Source organism: Electrophorus electricus, chromosome 12 (genome assembly GCF_041902795.1).
Source record: "Electrophorus electricus isolate QZ-2024a chromosome 12, ASM4190279v1, whole genome shotgun sequence".
Classification (NCBI taxonomy): Eukaryota; Metazoa; Chordata; class Actinopteri; order Gymnotiformes; family Gymnotidae; genus Electrophorus; species Electrophorus electricus.
Window position 1 is genome coordinate 11,001,656 of NC_137508.1, and position 23,280 is coordinate 11,024,935.

At 43.6% G+C, this 23,280-nt stretch overlaps 1 protein-coding gene across 5 annotated transcripts; it reads right to left on the reverse strand.

The window, feature by feature from the left end:
• Positions 1–3,752: 3,752 nt before the first annotated feature.
• On the reverse strand, positions 3,753–23,133 carry letm1 (leucine zipper-EF-hand containing transmembrane protein 1). 5 transcript variants are annotated; one of them, XM_027029445.3, is made up of 15 exons: positions 22,875–23,133; positions 16,572–16,629; positions 15,871–16,318; positions 13,359–13,502; positions 13,018–13,155; positions 12,430–12,633; positions 12,232–12,351; positions 11,990–12,121; positions 11,432–11,593; positions 10,905–11,027; positions 9,787–9,921; positions 9,327–9,520; positions 9,064–9,096; positions 8,081–8,237; positions 3,753–7,904 (listed from the first exon to the last, which is right to left on the reverse strand). In XM_027029445.3, the coding sequence occupies exons 1-15, from the start codon at positions 22,936–22,938 to the stop codon at positions 7,752–7,754; spliced, it is 2,265 nt and encodes a 754-aa protein (XP_026885246.3). In that variant the 5' UTR covers positions 22,939–23,133; the 3' UTR covers positions 3,753–7,751. The 5 variants fall into 5 exon arrangements, with proteins under 5 accessions (XP_026885246.3, XP_026885245.3, XP_026885244.3 ...); XM_027029444.3 differs by having other exon boundaries at positions 8,081–8,219; positions 15,871–16,339; XM_027029443.3 differs by having other exon boundaries at positions 15,871–16,339.
• Between the last annotated feature and the right edge of the window lie 147 nt (positions 23,134–23,280).

Consider the following 23,280-nt stretch of genomic DNA (forward strand, 5'->3'; position numbering starts at 1 on the left):
TGCTTCATTAACATTCTCAAACCTGCATTTCCATGGTTAGTCAGTCCAGAAACACAGGGCGCCGACTTCGCTCTCTCCAAGAACAAAAATCAATAACAAAGTCTCTAGCAGTGCGATGATTTATTACGTTGTAAGATATCATTAACATTACCTAGAAGGACCCCCACCCTCCTCGGCGGACCGCATAGCGCATAGAGCATGTAAGTGTGTAAGAGTGAGCGAATGGGTGTGCCTGTGCTGCAAAGAGGTAAACACATTGGCAAGTCCGCACAGCTTCGCTGAAGCCATTTTCTTTGCAGAGTGATTTACTACTCTGCCTGGTCTAATAAATCAGCCTTTTAAAATCTTCTGCCCGCGTCATGTTCAAAAGCACATTTCCCAGTAATCCGCTGCTCATGGAAGCATTATGGGAATGTACACAAATGACCTGGAATAGTACTGAATGGTACACAATACTGCGTCTTCAAATACGTTACCACAATACATTTGATGTGCTAGGAACAAAAAAAGTAATAATAATAATAATAATAATAATTTCACCCATTATTGCTGCTCTGGGACTGGTTTTGTTGGTAAAGCATTTTCTATTCATGGCTGAATAGAAACTGAAAAGAAACATAATAGTATGTCAAAAGGTTCCTCACCCATTAAACTCAACATGATTTAATACCAAATGCATGAATTCTAACACATCCATGCAAAGTTACAAATCTTCTGTGACATCACCAAATGGGCCTTGCTGTCATTACATTTCTACATCACTGTGTACTACCTAAAGCAAATTATGAGTTCATTATCTAAACAGACGCAAAGAGGTCAGAGCAGTGAGAGAAGAAAGCAAGAGACAGAAGCACGTGAAAATGAGCAGGACCCGGAGAATCCCTGTTCATGGTGCGCATGCCCAATGTCCCCCAGCATGGCCCAGATCTTTCACAAAGAGGAGGAGGACATGGTGGGGTGTGTGTGTGTGTGTGTGTGAGGGAGGGCAAGAGGGAGAGTGCGAGAACACTGAGATTTTGAGTGTCTCCTGAGTACCCAGAGGCATTCCTCAATCTGAGTCAGTCAAGTACAACAACAATTTCAAATGCTGTAAAACTCCTCATGCACAACCTCTCAGTAGAATGCCACACTGCTCACCTAAACCTAAACCACCCGAGGAGTCAGCCAGTGACGCACGCTTTTACAAGCCAGCCTTGTTTGCAAAGAGATGTTGAACTTAAGGTGTCAACACCCAGCCTTAAGCCGCTTACAGAGAACAGAGCACTCCAGCCTGCCAACCAGCTACAACAAGTTTACGTACAGGGCAAAGTTTACTGGCACATGGCACTGGCATTAAGGACGTGCACAGACGGCACAGGCTTCATTCTTAAGGTATGGGTTCGGTTCTTCAGACGGCTGGAGGGTCAGATGTCTGTCAGTCTACCATCATCCACGTCTCATATATGAGGGGGCTGCATTGGTGTAGGTTGGATAAAGGTCACGAGAACAAATTCCATTCGGTGACCAGATTTCACAGTTCTTTGTTGGAACGGTAGCTCTGAAATGATGAATTGATAAAGTGCATGATAGTTTATGGAACTTATAGACTGCTACTACACCTTTTCACACAATACACCTGAAGCGTAAATCAACTTACAAGTCCACTTGTTATCGCACAAATGGAAATGAAACTGCTTCATTGATATTTCAATATCAGGCCGTGCCTTATTTTGAACCAAAGCTCCCCCTACTGGTACATATTTCTACAATCTACACCTGACTCCGATGAATTGGTATACAGTTGTAAAGGGTGTAATATTTAAGCGTGAATGAAGAGAAACCAGAGATGTATAAAGTTGTACAAGAAAACAAAGCTCCATTATATGGCCAAATGTATGTGAACACCCCTACTAAGTATTGAGTTCAGGTGTTTCAATAACACCCATTGCTAAATGTGCATAACATCAAGCACACAGACCAACATTGGTAATAGAATGGGTTGTTCTAAAGAGTTCATTGATTTTAAAATGTGACCCTATTATAGGATGACACCTTTGCTATAAGTCAGCTCGTTAAATTTTTGCCATTTTAAATCTGCCGCAGATAACTAAGTGATAGTACTGTGAAATTTCATTTGCATTTTTAGACGCAACAGCAGCTCAGCCACGAAGCGGAAACAACAACCTCCGAGAGCATGGCACCTAGCGCAGCGAATTCAGCGAACAAACTCCGAGAGCAAACTACGTTTCCAAACTGCTTCTGGAAGCATCAGCACCGAAGTGTGCTTTGACCTTCATGGAACAGGTTTCCAAGACCAAGCAGCTGCACACAAGCCTCAGATCACAAACCATAATACCAAGCATCAGTTAGAGTGATGCAAAGCACACTGCCACTGGACTCTGGAGCAATGGAAACATGTTCTCAGGAGGGATGAGGCATGTCACTATCTGGCAGTCTAGATGACTCTGGCTTTAAAAGGATGCCAGAAGAACACTAGCCATCAGAGCGCTTAGTGCCAAGTTTGGTGGAGCAGGGATAACGGCCTTGGACTGTTTTCAGGATTTTGGGGAGGACGCCTAGTGCCAGTGAAGACTAATGTTAATGCTACAGGCTTACAAAAACATTTTAGACAGCTATGTGCTACCAAGGCACTTTCCTGTTGCAGCATGACAGTGCCAGCCAGTCCAGGATCAGTGTCTAACGTCACAAATGCCTTTTTGACTAAAGGGACTCAAATTCCCACAGACACGCCGCAATATTTCGGAAAGCCTTCTCCGAAGAATGGAAGCCCTTAAAGCAAACAGACGGAGGGGGCACCGCCATATTAACACCCATGTTTCTTGAATGGGACTTCCAACCAGCTTTAGGTGTGATGGTCTGTTGTCTACATACTTTTGGCTAGTGGACTTACATGGACGGAACGATTTCAGCTCATTACCATAAACTTGACTATTTTTGCTTTGGCCACTAATAAGTGAATTCAGCGTTATTGTACTCCCATGGGTCCAACTGCTACCTCAGATCTGAATCCTACTTTCCAGCATTAAGTTGGCCCAAGGCCTGCTGCACCTTACCCCTGAAAAACAACTCAAGCAGTCTTAGCGTACATACTGCCACTGACTACACCGCCCAAGCTGCACTGTCATGGTCTTTCAGGCATTTAAAGAGTTTAAAAACACTCATATTCAACGTGAGGTGCAACTCTGTATAGTCCATCGACGGTGCTGCAAACCAGTGCTATTCGCTGCCATTATCTTCTGTAAAGTAACAAACTACAAATCATTTCTTTTACTTAACTACAAATTTTAAACTGGGTTTGAATTTTAAGTCATTATTATGCAATAACTTCTACTCCACTGCATGTAATCCAGGTCAAATATTTTAACTATTGCTTGTTAAACAATTGTTTAGTTACTTGACTAATTCAAACATACAGACAACCATCAATTGCTGTCATCTTTCTTTGTGGTTGGCTAAGCAATGTGGACAAATTACAAGGTCCTACAAATTACCACTGCAGTCATGAAAACCAACAAAAATGTTTTCATGACAAATATATATGCGAAGTGTTTTCTTCCAGTTTGCTCACCGCACATTTCCTTCCAAGACATATTTGAGTGATCGTTACAAGGTTCTCTTTACCTGCCAGTCACTAAAGGAAAATCAGCTTTAAAGAGTCTGCACAAGTTGAACAAACCAGTTGCCAACTGGTTTCATCAGACTTAAATGTGTTTTAAAGGTTCATCGTGAGCATGACCAACAAACAAACAAACCCATGTTATGCACATCTTTATGGAAAATATACATACACACTATGGTGTGCTCATTTTCTAACACACCAAAACAAGCACATGGACATCGACATAAAAATTTATTTTTAAAAATTTAACTGTTGGTAGCAGAAACATTTCACTTTCACTCACTGTCCGAGAGACTTTTTACTCAAGTAAGATGCTGATAGCATATTAATATTTTTACTAAAGGATCATTTCTGAGTAGGTCTATTGTTAACCTTACTCATCATCTCACCTTAAGAACACACTACATACACCTTCAAAGTTCAGAATACAAACCTGCCTAGTTTCAATCTGATTTTTTTTTTTTTTTAAACCTCATTCAGTCTCACATGGCGTACCCATCCAAAAGTAATGTCCCATTTTCCATTTGACTGTGGGGTTCTCTATATACATATGCCCAATTTATTATTTTTTTAAAACTTTTTCACGTCTGGATATGTGAATGCACCATGTTTAGCAACCAGTACATCATAACTTTTCTGTTTCCAACAGCAGATGATTTTTTTTTCCTGAAGAAACATCTTAAAAGATGTGCAAATTACATTTTTCTTAACCTCTGTGGTTCATAAGACCAAAAGAAAAAAAAGTCTCAAAAGAACACGCCTCCAGAATAGGATTATTTTCCACAGGATTTAGCTGTGTCCTTCTTCCTAGAAACATTCATTTGTTTAGATAATGCTTGATAACATCCTTTTGAACCCTCCTTGCCCAATGAAACGTGATTTAAGAACTCGTTTCTGCCCACTTTTGCTCCAGCTTTCCCAATATGCTACCAAAGACAGAAGTTTGAATGTAAAGCCTGAGCCAGGAAACGCAGAACACACAACAAGGCTGGTCCAGGAACAATGCCGAGTTTGCTTAGAAACAGCGCAGTAGCACACGCACGCTAGCGCTGCCGTCAGGATCAACCTCGGGCACGCCTGGGCACTTTTGAAGAGAGTTCTGCTATTAGATCCTGGACTGTGAAGGGTATTCCAGTTTAGTCACAGAGGGCAAACATTACAGTCCAACAGTGCTGAAGCAGGGCAACAGAGATAGGGCCCTAAAAGGCAAAAGCCACAAGACATAGTATGAATGAATTAAATTAAACGAATGAAAGAGAAACAAAAGGGAACCGTGAAACCCAACAAAATACGGACGAATGGACGGTTGGCCTGGATACAAAGGGGAAATGTTACACTTGCCGAAGATTAGTTTACTGCAGTTTATTCAGCACTTCTCATACCGCCTGTATGAGAACCAAACTGGTATATCTACATTAGATTTAATTTGGATAAAATGAAAAGCTTTTATGTGTCAGTTGTAGGAAACTTTATATAAAAAAAAACAAAACACTGGTACTCTGTTTTCTGGATGATTCTCATATGATTACAATAAGATTATTTTATCTATTTTGTACTTGTACCTCGTATTCGTTTTTTTTTTAAATTAAAAAAATAAATAACATCAGAGGACAGAACTGCAGGCCATATTTCAGATATTCAGCAACGTCTGCAATAAGAAAATAAATTACTTGAATTAAAAGTCAACAGTGACATGAATAAATATGTAAATATTGTGCATCCTCCCAACGTTGCAAAAGGAGACTTTTGGATATTCGGTGCCATATTTAGAGGATTAATGTCTGCCTATTTACTTTGCTGTTTATGTCATTTCTAGTTTTGGTTGTTTGGTTAAGCATCTATTAACCAAGAAAAATGTGAGGTGCTGAAATACAGGACATCAGGCTCAGCAAATACTTCACACATGCCGCTCATCGACTCGGTGATGCCTTCCCACAATCGTCCAGTGGCCGTGGAGGGCCCAGTTCAGCTTAACACAGGGCTATCAGCTGAAATGCAGATCTATGACTCAGTATATCATAAGCTCCTGTTGTTCAGACAAGCTCCAGACTACATCCTGTCCTCTTAGGGAGACACTTCACAGGCCGAAACTCCCATGGATCCTGCTCTGTGGTTCTAGTCTAACCTAGTCTAAGAGCCAATATAGAGGCTGAGCAAATGCTCACATGGATAGTTATATGGGCATGAGTCAGTAATACAAATCTACACACAGCATTGGAAAAAATGCCATGGATTGAAACAAACTTGATCTTTGGTTCAGTACAGTAGCCATGACCTGGCGAGTCTTACCTCGCCACTAGGGCTCATTCTCCTATGCTTGTGTCTGCACCATTATAAGGTGATCTCTGCCTTACCTGTGTACAGTGTCTTAAAAAAAGCCCAATGATCTAGCTTTACACTGCAGCAGGGCGACCACACAGTGCCTGTTCAAGCTTGAGAAACTTGTCTCTCACTTTCAAAAAATCCAAGTCTTCCACTCGGATCCACTGTGCTGCTCTAAATCGCCTCCCGATTTCCCCTGCCCCACTGATCTTGAGATACATCACATAAATGTACCTGAGTCTAGTTCAGCTCCTCCAAATCATAATAAAAAGCATTAATCATAGTGCAATCATACATGAGCATTACATATCCATAACCATAATCAAATGAGATTAGAACGCGCAGAGCAATTCATGCAAGTGGTTTACTAAGGCCTAAATGCTAACACACAGACAGATGCTGCATAAACACAGGCTGGTACTGTGGTGAAGAATGACCTCTGACTTTTGTGCCTTGCTATAGCTAACAGAATATTTGAAGTAGGCACCCCGATTCCAATAGCCTCATTCCCTTAGATTCTCTTCTCTGTCTGACGGAACACAGACAGGGCTTTAGGGTCAGACGCTCTTCTGTCTGTATGACGTTTAGGGCTCAGAATGATGCATTTACTGTCTAGTGTGCCCTGTGCAACCACGCTACAAGCTGACAGAACGCTGCATGCACACATGCTCTGCTTCTGCTCACTACTCTCTCCATGTATGGAGTGCGTGTTTAGCCAGTCCTTGGACTGTCTGTACCCAGACTGGCCTTACCATGCTGGGTGTGAGCCCAGCCCTGCGCTGACCCCGTATGCACTGAGTAGAGCTCTCCATCTTCATTTATCCAAACAAACACACATGCAGGCACATCCGTGTGAACACACACACACTCCCACACACACTCCCACACACACTCCCACACACACTCCCACACACACTCCCACACACACTCCCACACACACTCCCACACACACTCCCACACACACTCCCTCTTCAAGCACATCTCTCCTGTGCAGTTACATACTGCAGCACAGCATAGCAAAACAGGGAGTCCGGAGCTAGCGTTTGTTCCAAGGCTAATTATACTTTTATGTGTAACTATTCTTCTAGGTTTCAGTAAGAGGTGAAAAGAACTCCAAATAATAAAGATTATTTGAATGGAGAAATTTTGTCTGTGTAATGATTAATCTTTAAAATCTAGATATTTTTTTCCTCCCAATCACTGAGGTTTTGTTTGCATAAGGACACAATGCAGTAATAAGAAAATAACACCAAAGAGCTCATTACACGCATGCAGCCAAATCTAAACTCATGTAGGGAGTTGGTCCAGATCCCACATCTGTCCGGAGCAGCTGTACACTGGAGCAAAAGTTCACCGCCTTGAGTTCAAGCTCTCTGCAGTACCTTTGTAATTTCACCCTCTTTGGTTATTGGACAGATACAACAGTATGCTCACGGGTCATCTGAACTACAGTCAACTGTTCTTCCTAATAATTCCGGTGTGAAGTAAAAAGAATTTGATTTAAATAACACAAAGGCAACTGAACATCATGAGAGCAGCAGCAGCAGAATGCTGGTGAGGATGATGGGTTGCAAAAAAAACAAAACCCCAAAACAAAACAAAACAAAAAAAAAACAAACACACACAGAAGTGACTCAGCTCACAAACTGTTACAACACAACTGTCCTCTAATGGTTAGAGGGTGATGTGAAAGTAATCAACGTATATAATTTCATTTCTTTTCAAGTATGAAACCAGGGAAGCCCCAGCACCAGTGGCTCCAGTGTCCTGCTCCTGCTCCTCCCCCAGGGGGAAGCTTGCCAAGCAGGGCTTAGCTCTGGACTTTAGCTGCCTGCTCCTTTTCGGCCTTCTCCTTGGCCTTCTCCTTCTCGACCAGCTTCTCTTCCTTCTGCAGCAAAGCCATGATCTCGGCCACCTGCGTCGTGGAGATGTCTATGTCCTCCTTGTCGATCAGCCCCACTGCCTAACACAGACACACCAGGAGACAGGCGCCTTGTTAGCCCCACTTTCCAGACCACAAAGTACAGAGAGGAGAGAACAGGAAGTGCTCGAGAGGTCAAAAAAGAGCAAGATGCATACAAAGCACATGCTGCTCGCCCTGTCTTTAGTCTCCTCTGATTCACAGTCTCCTCCTGTTACCTTGATAACATCATCAATGTCTATCTTGCCGTCCTTGTTTTCGTCCAGGGCGTCGGCGATGCTGAGCAGCTTGTGTTCCGGAATGTTCTGGATCTGCTTCATGATGGAGATGAGCTCGTTGATGCTGATCAGGTTCTCACTACAGGAGAGGAACATACTGCATACAGGAAACAGTTACTTGCCAACACAGGGAATAAGATTGGGGGGGGGGGGGGGGGGGGCGAGCTGGCTAACGAACCAATTATCTACTGCCACTGCTGCGCTGGGTTCACCAAACACAGAGTGCACTTCTATACATCTATGTAACTTGTGATTTAATAACCATGTTTGTTTAATAACCATCCCACACAAATGTAACTATTCTGAGTGGCAGAATTTAGAACATACTGTGTTTTACGTAAACCCCTAATAATCTAATCAAATCACACATTTTTTGCATTTGATCAATGTACCAGAAAAGGAGGGATAGCAAAAGAAAAATGGAGGACTAGTTAAAAGTGCTTGTACTTAAACGTTAGGGTTTATTGATCTGTATCACCAGCACCAAAAATTCCCGCAGCGTGAAATCAAGACGGGCTTATCTAACATGACCAAGGTTCTCAACAGCCACCGAGAGATGCCTGCACCTTGCTTTGTCGTTTCTCTGCTATAACACACACGTTTGGAGAGCACTGGGTCTAACTGCGACCCCTCAAACGTTTAGTGAAGGCAGGAGCAGAGAAAGCCGTAAACTCAGCAGTGTATTGTTCTCCTAGGACAGGTGTTGAGAAGCAACTGTGTGATATTCATTAAATCCACCTGTACAATTAGTGAAATAGCTCCCAGTTATCAGATCACAAGCTGAATTAATGATGAAAGTGATAAATTAATGAAGAAGAAAAAGAAAAAAAAAAGAAAAAAAATCAGGAAGAACTGACAAATGGTATGCATGTTAACGGTTAGCAGGCAAGAGACCCCATAGATGCCAACCCTCCTTTTCTTACCTTTTTAAGTCATTATGTTTCTCAAAGAACAATCTATAAAAAATAAAAAGGAACTATTAATTCAACTAGGAACCCCATGTATGTTTTTAACCTGACATCAGGTTTACTGAGGACCATAAATAAAACCCATTTTCCATGATTTCCTAGCCTGCATAACCTACCCACTACAAGAAGACACACACAGACACCTCGGTTTGCATACAGACTGTTCTTGCAGACATGTCGAACATTCAGGCAACCGAACAAATGTCTTCCTCTCTTACCCAACAGGCGGTGCTGTCCCCGTGTCCGCCTGCCCGTCCAGCACCTGCTTGTCTTTCTCCAGTTCGCCGACGAGCTTGTCTATGCGGCCGATCATGCGGTTCACCCGGCGCGACAGCAGCTGGCTGGCCTTCGACTCCTCCACCTCCTTCTCCTGGCCCGTCTTGGAGAGCTCCTTCTTTATCTCCTCCAGGTCCTGAGGCACAGCAGCACAGCTTATGACGTATCCTTTAAGTCCTAATAAATACCTCAACCTCTTTAGAGAAGATCACTTACTTAGTTTAGTCCCAGTTTGATTAAGGTATTAACTGAACAATGCCGCCAAGGAGAGAGAGTGCCCCCTAGGGTGGGATAGCTGCAAATGCAGCTAAACCTCACTGACGGTCATATAGACACAGTGTTGTTTGTAAGACAGCCCGCCTCCTCCCGTGGGTTGACTCCCAGAGTGCCTTTCGACCTCACCTCACTATACTCTTGCACATCATCCTTCAGCTCCTCCAGCTCCTCCTTCTCTTTGGTGAGGAGTCTCTTCTGCTCCTTCAGTTTGGTGCAGGCATCACTCAGCATGTCGATCTCCTCTTTGGTGATCTCTTCACCCTGCAGAGTCGAAACATCATAGTTTAGTGAACGCAACTCCGCCCGCCCAGTTCAGCATGCAGTGAGGCGGAGTTCCTGAGCAGAGAGGGAAAGACCCAAACGTCCTACGCTGGCTAAAGCAGCAGGTCTCCTATATAAAGGGCTAGGAGACAACCACAGCGTAACAGGGTTACAGGGTCAGTGGTTAGACACACACACACACTAAAGAGGAGCAGAGTGAAGCAGACAGAAAGGCAAACAGCCACACGAGATATCCCTGCGCTTCAGGACACCCTCACTGCTACTCGGTAAGGAAACAAAATCAAGACATGAATCCATTTCTAGATCAATCATTTTATGTAGTAGGACTGTTGATGAGAGGTATGAAGAGCAAATGGGCCTGCAAGCTTTTCCCTGAAGGAAAGACAGATCAGTACATAACATCTGCTACTGAACGCAGCACGAAGAAAACAACACACACACCCTGAAGAAATCAGTCAGTTAACTGAAGCCACAGGAACTCACGAATTTAATTACCAACAGGATGGTGTATATATAAATATTAAGTCTTGTAGTTGTTCAAATACCAGCCTAAATTAAAGACGTTCAATGGTACATTAATGAACCTATAAACACACGTTTTAAGATGTTTGTAGTGTTTTTGTGGATTTGACATGAATGGTGTAGCCTGAGCTGGAACATAAATTCAGCAGCAAGATCTCCCATTTACCTTCTGCCACAGTTTTGTGATTGTATTTTAATAACGTACATGCATGTAAACACTCCTATAATTAATTAGTTTACCTTTGCAGCAAACAGAGAACCTTTAGAGAACAAAAAGTTTCGATTAACTTCAGCAGTGTTGAGTGAATTTATGTGAGTAGGATCGGTGTGCTGATGCTGAGTCACCTTCAGAAAAGCTCATGCTGTTTAAAAACAATGAACTAATTCAGACAAAACCTGGGGCTTACCGGTGTGTGTGTGTGTGTACGCATGCTCCTTACTTTAACACCTTCCAGCATTGGTGCTGTGTCTCTTAATATTTCTGATTGGTTGGCCATGTCTACAGTTGCCAGTGCAGGTTCAGTGTCTGCCTGTATGTCTGTCTTCACATCCACCAGCTCAGCCTGTAAACACACACACACACACACACACACACACACACACACACACACACACACACACACACACACACACACACACACACACACACACACACACACACACACACACACACACACACACACACACACACACACACACACACACTGGTGCTCCCAAACCTGGCTGCATCATTAATCATACAGGCATGCTGCATCATTAATCATACACTCATGCAAAAATCTCACAAAGATTAATCCAAAATTCCCAAACAATTAAACAAACAGAAAAGTCCTAAAGTTACAAGCAGTGAAAATAGTGAAGTCATAGCAGCTAGGACTGTTCTCAGAAGAGCACAGCCACACTGAAAGAAGGCAGTGAGAGTGATGGACAAGCTGACCCTGGACCAGTGAAGGCCACGCACTCTCACCTGCTCCTTGGCTCTCTCGGCAGCATCAGCCAGCCTCTCCAGCTCCCGCTCCCTGTTCTCCTGACGGATGGCTGCCTCCTCCTGCAGCGTGGTCTCCACCTTAGTCTTATTATCCACCTTAGAGAAGTCCAGCTCCGCCACCTTTACCTGGGCTTCTTTAGCCTGGTGACAGACACACCCACCCAACAGGTAATTAGCATGAGCTATACTAATACTGAAGTAACACGGGAGACATTTCCACACTTTTCCATATCCACACCACCACCACCGATTTCTTCAAAATATGCAAATTATAAGCTCTGCCAAATATAGCGCTTTCTTCCAGAGACAGTAACAAAGCAGTAGGTTCTGAGGTTTCCATATGCCAGAGTCTAAATCTTGCTCCATCGTGCCTCAAAAAGTGTGATTCGCTATGCTCCTTACCAACTTACGTGGAGTAAAAACTCCGACACCGACACGTCATCATAGAGGGCCTCGGTGTGTGACTTCCCACTTTGTTTAAATGTCTGCGCCCTCATGTTCACCCCAGCATGGCAGGCGTAGGAGCACTGTACTTACCACGATCTCCGGCAGCGTCTGCAGCGTGGTCTTGAGCTGGTCTGTGGGGGACAGCGTGTCTGGCAAGTACATCGCCCTGGACAGCAGCAGCAGGGACGTGGGGATGTGCTGGTTTAGGTGCAGCTCCAGCCACTGACAAAACACACACACACATGCGAACGGCGTCACCACCGCTGGGGCACTCCTGTGGTGACCCTCTACAGCACGGCACCCGCGTGACCCGGGTGGGCGCTGCGCGTTACCTGCTTGAGCTGGTCTCGAAGCCTGTCCTCCGTCACGCCCAGGGCCCTCATGCCACGCACCCTGCACGCCGCCTGTAGCTCAATCACATTCAGGCTGTCCACTCCCTCCTCCGCGATCATCTGTGGGCACAAGATCGCAGCGTCACACGGTGCACGGGGTTGACTAGGGGAGGCGGAGCCGGGGGCGGGGCCGGGCACCTTGTCGTCAGCGCGGATGGCGCGGAGCTTCAGGAGGAGCTGGAAGCGCAGGAAGTTGTTGGTACCGATGGAGCGCAACTCCAGCAGCCGGCACAGAGCCACCAGCTGCGGCCGCGTCAGGTTGTCCAGGGTCAGCTCGTCCTCAAACAGCTTGGAGAAGCGGATGATCTGCTCGTTACTGGGCCTCTCGCCAGAGTCCCGGATCTGCCAAGGTGGGGGGGGGGGAGGAGAGAAAGAGAGAGAGAGAGAGATGACTGACAAAATGATAGAGCTGACAGACTTGTGTTAATGGGGAACTTCTACAGTATGGCCACACAGGGGCAATGTAGCGCTTCGGAAATGAACATTTACTGCTCTGATGACTCATGACATTCTACACTCAATAAAATATGTGCCAAATGTTTGACGATGCTGAGAAGATTCAAAAGTTCTGAACGTGTCCAATCTAGGTATCGGTCCTCTTTCTTATTTAATGTGTGGTTTGCACTTGTTTTGTGTTGTGTCAGGGTCCTCGAGGAACATCATATTGTCCATTAAAGCCTCTGACTTGTCTTGACTAATCACCATTATCGGGATGTTGGTGTTTACCTTCTGAAAGAAGGTTGAGAACTCCTCGGTGACGTTGCCTTTGTCTGCCTTGTTCCTGAGAGCAATCTCCTCCACAGTGTCCTGCAGGAACTTGGCCATCTCCAGCTTCACTCTCAGCTCCTTCTTCAGCCGCTCCTCCTGCAACACAGTACATACTGCTGATGGCTCACTGCAACCTGGACAATCCACACGACGAGACCGTCTGCCCTTACTTCACACCACAAAAATACGCTACGATCCATTTTTGCTCCGTGCAGAAGCCATGGACAGTACAGGTACAGAAAGACCCAATCACAACAGGTAATGTTCTGAGAACAGTGGCAAGGGGAAGTTTGCTGTACCTTCTTGGACTGAGTCTCAAAGGTGGATGGGAGCATGTTGGGGAACAGCTTGAGAGCAACGGGTAGGAGGAACTCCATAAACGGAACGATGATGAAAACCAGAAAGGGCAGGAGCCGGAATACATCAGCACACGTCCTCAGAAACTGGAAAAGGGCAAATATATACAAGTATGTTAAACACAGCATAGCAGATAAATGTCTATTATACAAGGAAAGACTGCTAACCTTCTAATACCCACTTTGATTTAAGCTCCAAAAGCCAAACACATGATTTTCACAGACATGAACCAGTGATGGTCAGAATATGAACACAGAAACAAGTACTGAACATAAAAAAAAAATTAAAAAAAACTCTTGAATTTCTTCTAGACGTGTCCATTTCCCCAACCAGCCGTAGAACCATCTGAGGGACTTGTTCAGGAGAGATGCGGGGCGGGTTATAGTAAGAACATCTATCCCACCAACCCCCTCCTCCCCAGGGTCTCCACCCCCTCCTCTCTCTCTTCCTTCCCCATCATGCATGGTTGTCCTCTTTAGCCCTCTTTGGACGAAATCTCCACTCATCTCCAACATAAATGATGTAACAGTTAGTAACAGCACTGACCGACCAGAGCTATGAGGAAAGCGAGTGGCCGCCCCTCCCCGAGTGAAACCCTGACCGCCCCAAACTGAAACTTGGACTCCACAAGCGTGTCAGAGAAGTCCGGCTTTAGAAGAAGGTTCCTTCGCCCTCTCTCCACCTGCAAGTCAGGGGTCCTAGAAGAACAAAGCCAGCCATGCTGAAAAGAACCTTTGTGCTGTCCCTATTGACATGTATATCACCCCGGTGGGGGTGGGAGGAGGGTTTGGGGTTGTTTTTTTTTTTTAAAAAGGAACGAAGGAAAAAGAAAGGCAGTAGGTTGGATAGCTTTAGCAGGAAAGAGGGAGGGGGAGGAATCGGGGCATGGATAAGAAGTGACGTCAAATCAAAAGCCTGAAGCCTGGACGCGAATGAGCATGTGTGAGGCGGCAGGGCGGAGGAACAGTAGGGAGATGGAGGAGATGCCAGCGGAGGCCAGCACCATGTGTGAGGCCATTTAACCTGCTTTTCTTAAAGAGAGGCCCCCATGAAGGCTGAAGGACTTATGGGACGGGGCGGTTACAATACGCATTTACATTCTGTGCTACAGTAACTCTGGCGTTAATCTACTTGAATCCACTCCTATAAACTACCTGCAGTGAAGCTCTGGGACATGAGTGCCAGCATTTTAGTGTCACAGTTTAAAACAACGCAGTGTGAGGATTTTATATCATACCACAAAGGTGCTGTTCATTTTTAAATGGCAATTATTAATTGTAAATCAAGCACATAATTTGCTACATTTTAATGTAAAACAAGATACAAATTCCTGCTTAATTTTTAAAATGCACATTTGCTTCGGTGTTAAATACTTATAACATTGTATTTCTCCACTAATGCAAAGGTGCTCAAGGTTATGTGCTCACTAATGTTATTGCTTTGTATTACAGTGTTACTAATCAATATCTGACAATTATCTGATAATTATCTGATACTATGCCAATGAAGTTTGCTCATCTTCACGAAGGTGAAACCAAAACCAAGAGTGTAACCCAGTGTAACTGCTGTGGAGTGATGACAGACAGCAGCTATTTAATCTATCTAATCACTGCTGTGAGTCACAAAGAGGAGGAGGCATCTGGCAGTACTTCCTGAAGAGTGTTCTGGAGGAAGGGCAGCATGTCTAATAAACACGACCTCGGCAGAGAGCTCGCTGGAATGGAACAGGCAGCAAGTCGTGTCTAAAAGACTGACATAGTCAGACATTAGCGGCATGCAAAGAGTAAAGCAGTGTTACGTAAGCACGGTATCTGCCAGAGTCGCTAAAGGAATGTTTACTAACAATATGATCTCACACATAACATGTAGAGTGAGACTAGGAGATGTAGTGTAAGCACAAGATCTGCCAGAGAGGATCTTAAAGGAATCGCTCTCACTAGACTCCTTGGTAATGTTGTAGAAATAAGTCACTACCAAGAATGGAATAAGGCAGTTTGCTTGGATTTAAAACCAAAGAGGGAGGGGAACACCATGCTAATGGTGAGTGCGATGTGACAATAAGCTAGTGTGTGTTTCAGTGGGGACACAGCTAACCTCCCTCTTACCTCAGTCAGAATGCATGCAGCTCACAAAGGACTATGACATTACCGCGATATCCACCGTGCGTCCGGCCAGGAGACAGACACGCAGAGCCGAGAGGGGATTTAACTCGGAACAACATGCCAGGATAGAGGCACTCTGCGGGTCAGTCGATCATTAGCCGGACAGAGCAGAGGTCTGGACCGAGAGAAAGAACGGAAGGAAGGCAGGAAGACAGACGGCAAGGAGGTAAAGCAGAGAAGAGGGAAGGGGGGGGGGGAAGACTGGGCACTGCACGGGGCTTCTGCTGAGCTGAACCCAGGCTTACACTGCACAATAAAGACAGAGACCACTGGAAACGTGGGGCGTGTGTACCTGTCTCCTCTCCCGCCGGGACAGGGCATGTCCGTTCAGCACTCTCCACAGCATGCGCGCAGCGATGGTGGCATCGATCCAGAGCAGCCGGAAGCCGTGGTAGTAGTGTTTGACCTCATCAATGACCCGCTGCGTCAGCGAGCGGCGAGCGGGCTCCAGGTCCACTGCCGGGCTGTAGACGGGGCCGCCCTCCTCCAGCTTCTTGTTCCGGTCTTTCAGCGAACGCAGCGAGCGCTCCACCTTCGAGTCATCGCAGAGGCGGCCCGTCGTGTGCATGCCACGCGTGGCTGAGGCCCAGGGCCAAGCTGCTGTCCAATGGGAGAAGGAATGGCGGGGTAGGGCGGGGTCAGGTATCAGGATGGAGCAGCGGAGGCGAGGCGCGCTCGCCGAGGGGCGATGATGCGGGGGGGCGTGGTCCAAGGACATGAGCGGTGTCCAAGCCACACAGCTAGGACCAAGAACATCAGGACTGTGAAGAGAACCCCACATCAGTGCACTCTCTACCTTCACCACTAAACCCACCACTTTAATCATTTCCAAAAACATTTAGCCCATGACGTTCAAATATCTTTGTGCACGCTGGATTTAAAGTGAATGGTCTTTTTAACCCTTGACAGACTTCACTGAATGTTCACTGAGGTGTGTATTGGGTTCTTAGGTGGGAATATAATCAGCTAGTGGACCAAATTTCATTTGGTTACCTATTCACAGCAAGCCGGAGTGCAGCACAACTGAAACATGTTCCGTCTGTGAGCGTCCCTGAAAGAGTTGAGAACAGGAATTAGACTGGGTGCACACATGACTTAAGAATCCAACAGAGTCATCAGTTAAATCCATATTACTGTTAGTGTTTCTTTACATTAACAGTAATATCACTGTTCGGCAATCAGTTCCTGTAGACTGTCATCTTTGTCCTTCAGTTAAAATTGCTAGTGTTTTGATTATGACCTAGACAGGTATTTGCATGAAAAGAATATAGTTTATTGTGTGAGAATTGGAATCATTTGATCCATGGAAAACCAAAACAAGATCTTGCTTTGACATCGTTCCAAATGTCCAAACAACATACAACAAAAGAAGCACTGACTTGTGCGTTACTATCATTAAACCAGCTGCCAGTAACACAAAGACAGAGACATGAGGTGAGCTTTCAATGTCACGGCCTCTACCACCACCACAGAATTAAAAAACCATGCAGAAAGCCTTAAGAAATGGAAGGGAGCTGGCTAGAGTTTTGCAGGAACCTACTGAAGACAGGACTGCACCAGTGCAACATTCATTGTGAAACTGTTGTATACTGATTGGCTTTGCTGTGTTCTGCCGCTTTGTGATTGGTGGTATTATGACCTTTTCCTGTATTTAGGAATTTGGAATTAAGTTGAAACCAAAAATACAATTTCATTGTTATTTAGTAGTGACTAGTGCGTGAGCCTCCCTGGTTGGCCACAGTGGCATAATGCTAAGAACGACCATGCACGTCAGTCATGAGTCAGCATAGGTTAAGTTCCTTTGGTAAGGACACAGAAGTGACCTTAAAACCAAACACCAGGAAAAATATAAATTGTCCACACAGGTGCCAGGAGAGAAGGCGCCCAGGGCAGACGCTCTCAGTACTATACAGTGAGACACTACTGCCTGAAACCATGTTAGCTGTTAGTGCCACAGCTCCCAGGAGAAATCATACTCTCATACGCCACTTTTTTTTAACCACAGTGCGGTAAAGAATCTCAAATACACTAATCACCTCTGCAGTAAAGCAGCAAATCAAATTTCCTCAAAATAGAGTGCCATACCTCAAAACACCCGTTTCCTCAAAACCCGTTTCCTCAAAATAGTGCCATGCTAGAAGCTCTATGGTTTTCAAACAGGTGTATCTGACAGCAGCTTTGACTGACCTTGCTTGCTTTTTCTGTAGCCTTGGAAATAAAATTGCAGATTTATAAGCGGCTCATCTTAGACTTATTCTCCTAAAATCAAAGATTTAAGTTTCACTAAACTGCTCACAGATTAGACACTGCACTAGCTCTCTCTCGCCAGAGTTTCTAGCTTTACCCAGCTTGAACTTTTTCATTTTAAAATTTTACAGAAACTTATATAAATGACAGCTGTGACAGACACAATAACTCCTCATGTAACCTTAGCCATATGTTCACTGTCACACAATTTCTGGTTTGATTATTTTATGACAATATTTAAAATGAGTGTGTGGGGGTGGTTATGGGGTTTTATATGACTATTAAAGAGTAGCACTGCAGCAATTTCTGCGCCATTACTTTTGTTTTTGTTTTCCTTGTCCTGGGTAATGTCACATTGGTAGACAAAATGACAATTTATATTGTGCTGGAAAGTACTAAAAAAAAACAGAATGAAAAAAAAAAAGAATACTAAAAATTTGTTTAAGTTTAAAAATGTATCAATGTCATTAAGAAGGGACAAAGAAAATAGCTTTATCTCTGAAATCAGAACTTGTCCATACTGGTCATTTTAGTACATTGATTTAGCCAAAGATGACCAAGGTTATCCCCTGTCTACTGGTCAACTTAATACCAGAAAGGTATGTATCCTCAATTAACAATAATGTTGCTTAGAATATACTGAACATCCAGTGATGACTCTAAAGTGAAAAATATATAAATTAAATGAATTTTTTTTAACACCCAAATGCAAGAGACAAATGTGCAAGTTAGAGCAATCAAACCTTGAAAGTTCCACTTATGTAACGATAAAGCATGAAATAACACAGAGTACATGGAGTTTATCAGAACTTTAAAGGCACCGTTTCAGGCACGCCCTGCTTCAGCTGTGCCATTTCAGCAGCAGGTCAGACATGACAGCCTTCCTCGCGGACTGCGTGTCCTGCGGTGAGGGAAGCCTCCTGCTCTTGGGCTTTCCCTCCTGGAGTGTTCGGCGTGGGTAAGGACGGAGCTAAGGCCACCAACTGTTTAACGCTCATACGCTTAACCTCAAGAAGATGCAGCTGGCTAGAGATCGCTGCCAGCAGACCACTACTTGTAAGAGAGAAATATAAATGAATGTCCATGTACATTCATTCAGCACATTTGAGAAGCATTAAATGGTTTGTTGTCCTAATGGTTTAGTCTCTGGTAAGTTGCTTGCCAAATTTACTGCAATCAGTGTATACTAATGATATGTAATTACTATTAAATGTTGATGCTTCAATAGAGAGCTGGAGACTCTTCTCTGGCTGTTTCACCAATCACACAGAGGTACCAGGACAGAGGGTGAGGGTGTGCCATGTCGGTGTGTAAGACATGCATGTTCATCGAGTACATGGACTCACACAAAACAGTGGCCACCACAATAGCAATTAATGCAACTGAGACTGGTGTGTTAGTCAAGAAAGACCTTTACAACACAATTGCTGTAATTTGTCCCGTACTGAATATCTGCTCTCAACATTAATGAACCTACAATTGTTTTAAGAGGACACAGACAAAGATGTCAGATGTTACATGTTCGTAATGTCTGAGACTCCTTAAGACTCCAATTACCAAAATTACCTAAAGTGTGAGCAATCATTGATTGCATAAATATATCTATCATAGAAAGACATTAAAACAAACATTACATCTTCCTCAATACCCTACCATATCAACTGAAAAGCTGCCTTTTAGAATCCATAAGGATAAATGACCTTCAGGCAATTATCCTCCTTCACTAGTTTTAACATGAGTAGATGAGGTAAGAAGAGCACGGTCAAAACTCCAACTGGAAAACAATCTCTTAAAGTCACAAAGGCTTTAAAACACCTGGCTTCACCCTGTCCCACTAGGGTGTGCAAGGAAGAACTAGATACGGAAAAACAACATTTGAAAATGAAATGAAGTGAGTGGTTTTCTAATTGATTTAAATACAAGAATGGAAAACGGGGAAAGGACACTCAAACTAAAGGTAGTGCTGAGCATATGCTGTGCCTGCTTAGACAGCCTCTCTGAGCAGTGTCTCTTTATCCATAATAACCATTCTCCAGCACTGTCCTCTTTCAGCTTTCTCAGTGTAGTCATTTTTCCATAAGACACCCTTTCCATGTTATTTTAAGCTACACCGCTTCCTTCTCTGTCCATACATGCTCTTTATCAATTTAGCACAAACCTGAAAAAAGCAGCAAGAATATTTATTCCACGAAAATTTAACAAGGAATTTTAATTTAAAAATCAAGAGCAGTCCGTTTTAAATAGTTGTCTTGGCTTAGCCAAATGACCCTGACTGCACCCTAACCTCACTGTTATCAGGACAACATTAGCCTCTTCAAGGCTCATTTCCTGTTCTGTCTCCTGTCTTTCCCCTACTGAATCTGGCCCTAGAAGATCTCTGCCCCACTGTCCTAAGGGTAAGCCTACTCATGGCTGAAAATCTCTGCCGCTCTGGTAATACAGTGCTTATCTGCTTTGGAAGAATGGTTTAGATGCTGGCAGATTCCCCCTTTTCACAGTTGCAGCGCACTGTGAGAACACTGCTGGTTCCAGCAGGTTCATACATGACCTAAACTCTCTCTGTTTGGAACAAAAGGCTGCGTAAACAGCCTACAGTGAGTGTGGATTTATAGATAAGTGCTGATTTACAAATTAATAACTTCTTTTGTAGACAACTGATATTGTTGCTTTTCGGTGCTGGGTTCACAAAGACCAATTTGTGACATTAGAAAAACTTTTGATGCTAAACTGGAGAGTCTGAAAGCATTACTGGCAACAGTACCAGGTCTGGTGCTAACTCACAGCAAGTCATTTCCCAGATCAACTTCCCTGACACACATTCACGCTTGTGTTCACATATACTCTCATCCTGGTAAACTGCTTGAACGCTTATGGATAAAACATGTGTTAATAGGGTTTGATAGTGCCACATTATACCATGAACAGAGTCATGAGTCCAAAAAGGCTTAAAATATTTGAACAGTGATATTCTAGTTAACTTAGTTCTAAATAGATATGTGGTGCTTGGTTTCCTGTTGCCATGGGGACCACATCTTCAGATTTCCACTGAGAATGTAACACTAAAGCCCTGACTTTTAATCTAGTGCTCTTTTGTCCCAGTCCTCAGGACTCTTACCTCCACCCTGCAGAGGTAAGCACTGCATTAGAACATGGTGTTTACACAGGTTGGCATGACAATCAACCTAAGGTCCCTGTCCATATTCAGGAATGGTTCTGGCCTTTTGGCTTATAGCAACGTTTTTCAAGATGTGGAAGACCAGAGTGCATTTCAGGCAACTGACCAAAGGTCAAGTAACTTCCTAGGCTCAGAGCAACATCTATAATTAAGATGTATTGTGTGTAATGCAATGTACCCTACTAACAGTACTGTATAATTATGCTTACACGGCATAATCACTAACAGACAACCAAGGAATAAGTGTAACATTGCACCTATTATAGCGTGAATATCACATTATAACAGCAGCTTGAATAAGGCCTCAGAGAAACCCAAACAGAGAGCAAGACAACTATGATGTAATATGATATAGGTCTTTGACTAATCATTATCATACTTAACTCAGGGTGTAGAGCATAAGATTCTGGAATCCACATTACAGTAAAGTCTATTCCACCAGTCAGCAGAACAACAAACACGAAGTGATTTATGCAAGCCTGTGTAAACAGTTTCTTTGACTTGGTCTCATACTTCAGCTTCTGCTTCTATACTGATGTTTCTTTTTAAGTGAAACTGCTGTTCCAATATTTTAATTTGAGTCATGTTTAATGTCAACTTTCTAGATGTCAGCAGCCTGTGTCTGATTTATTACGTATGAAGGGCATATAAACATCAATAACAATAAGAAGAAGATTTTTTTCTCTTATTTTTTCCAGGGTTGGGCAAGTTGATTGGTCAGTTGCTGGCTCAAGTGCTTCCACCAATCAGAGTCATGAATCAGTTTACCTGTGATGCTAACTGCCTTGAGCTAGTTTCTCAAAAATGACGGATTTCGTGGATTTTAGAAGACAAATGCTAAAATAGCTAACGCTAAATTTCACAGCAATTATTAAATAAACACTTAACTACATAACCAGCTAGGACAGTAACTTAGCCTCGCCAGTCTAGCAGCCTACCTTAATGGCTGTTTGGAGAACACTGAACATCAGGCTTCATTCTCTCTCAATGATATGATGCTCTAATCTTCACATATTTTAAGGATAAATTAAAACCAGAAAAAACATTTCCTGAATGTAATTTACTAACAATATTTTTTAAAAACACAGTTTCAGTTAGAAATCACCCACCTAGGTTAGCTAGCTAGGTTAGCTAGGATAGCTAGCTAGCTAACCACAGTATAATATGGTCCTAAACACCCAGCACGTGTCAGACCGCCGGCTGGTAATGCTACTGTCAAACAAGTTTTTGCCTACGAGCTAGCCAATTTAGTTTAGCTGTGACGGGCCCTTAACGCACGGTTGTTTTGTGGGTCGAACAGATTAAATCTAGCTAGCTAAATACCCAGCTCAGTTCGTCAATCTGATAATCTTGTTACTATACTGGCTAGCTAGATAATGTTTGCTTAAGATACGAGTTTCAGCAGTTAAGACTGCTTAATCAAGTACTGCTGAGCAACGTTAGCTGAGGATCTAAGGTCACCACAGCTAGCTAACTTTTAGTGTGCCAGAAGACGCAGAAAACGTTTTAAAAGGTGAGCCAACACACCACTTAAGTTATAGCTATCGAGTTAGCTAGGTATAAATACAACTTGTCGTGGCCATTAGTTACACACATATAAAAAATCTTAAAACCAAACGTAACAGTAGGTCTAAATGTAACAGGCATCTTACCGTTATTAGCTAAATTAGCTAGCTAGCCGTAGCCTACTAACGCTAATACGCTATGGACGTTAGTTAGCCCTGTGGTTTGTCTCGCTGAATCTGACATACAAGGCAACGAATAATACATGACACATGTGGAATATTATCCTAACCATCACAGCTACACACCACAGAACATTCACAACATAAAGAATCACAATTTAACAAACAATTAATGTTAGCTAACGTTACCTTTTCTGAATCTAGACGATGTCGTCCACGGAGTCCGACATCTGGAGAACAAAATTAATGCCATTTTTATGACGGTGTCGATAAAAAGATGACGTTAATCTAACGAGTGCAAAGACGTACGTCAGGTAGCGTTAGGTTGTGTATAGTTTAAAGGACAATTTTTAAGATATATTCCTGGCTAGTTACAAAAAGCATAACCCCAAATCCTCGCTCCCATGTCCTTGTTCTCTATGCGATGATGAATCTAGAGTCTTACTAGACTTCATTCGCTTCCGTCTTCCTGTGAGTCGAATGCGGCCAGCAGAGGGCGCTCCACCTGTTCCTCTCAAAGCTCTGGGCCACTGTATGAAGCATTTTCAGGGCGCCTTATACACAGTATTCAATTGCTGCTGAGAAGCTGGCATTT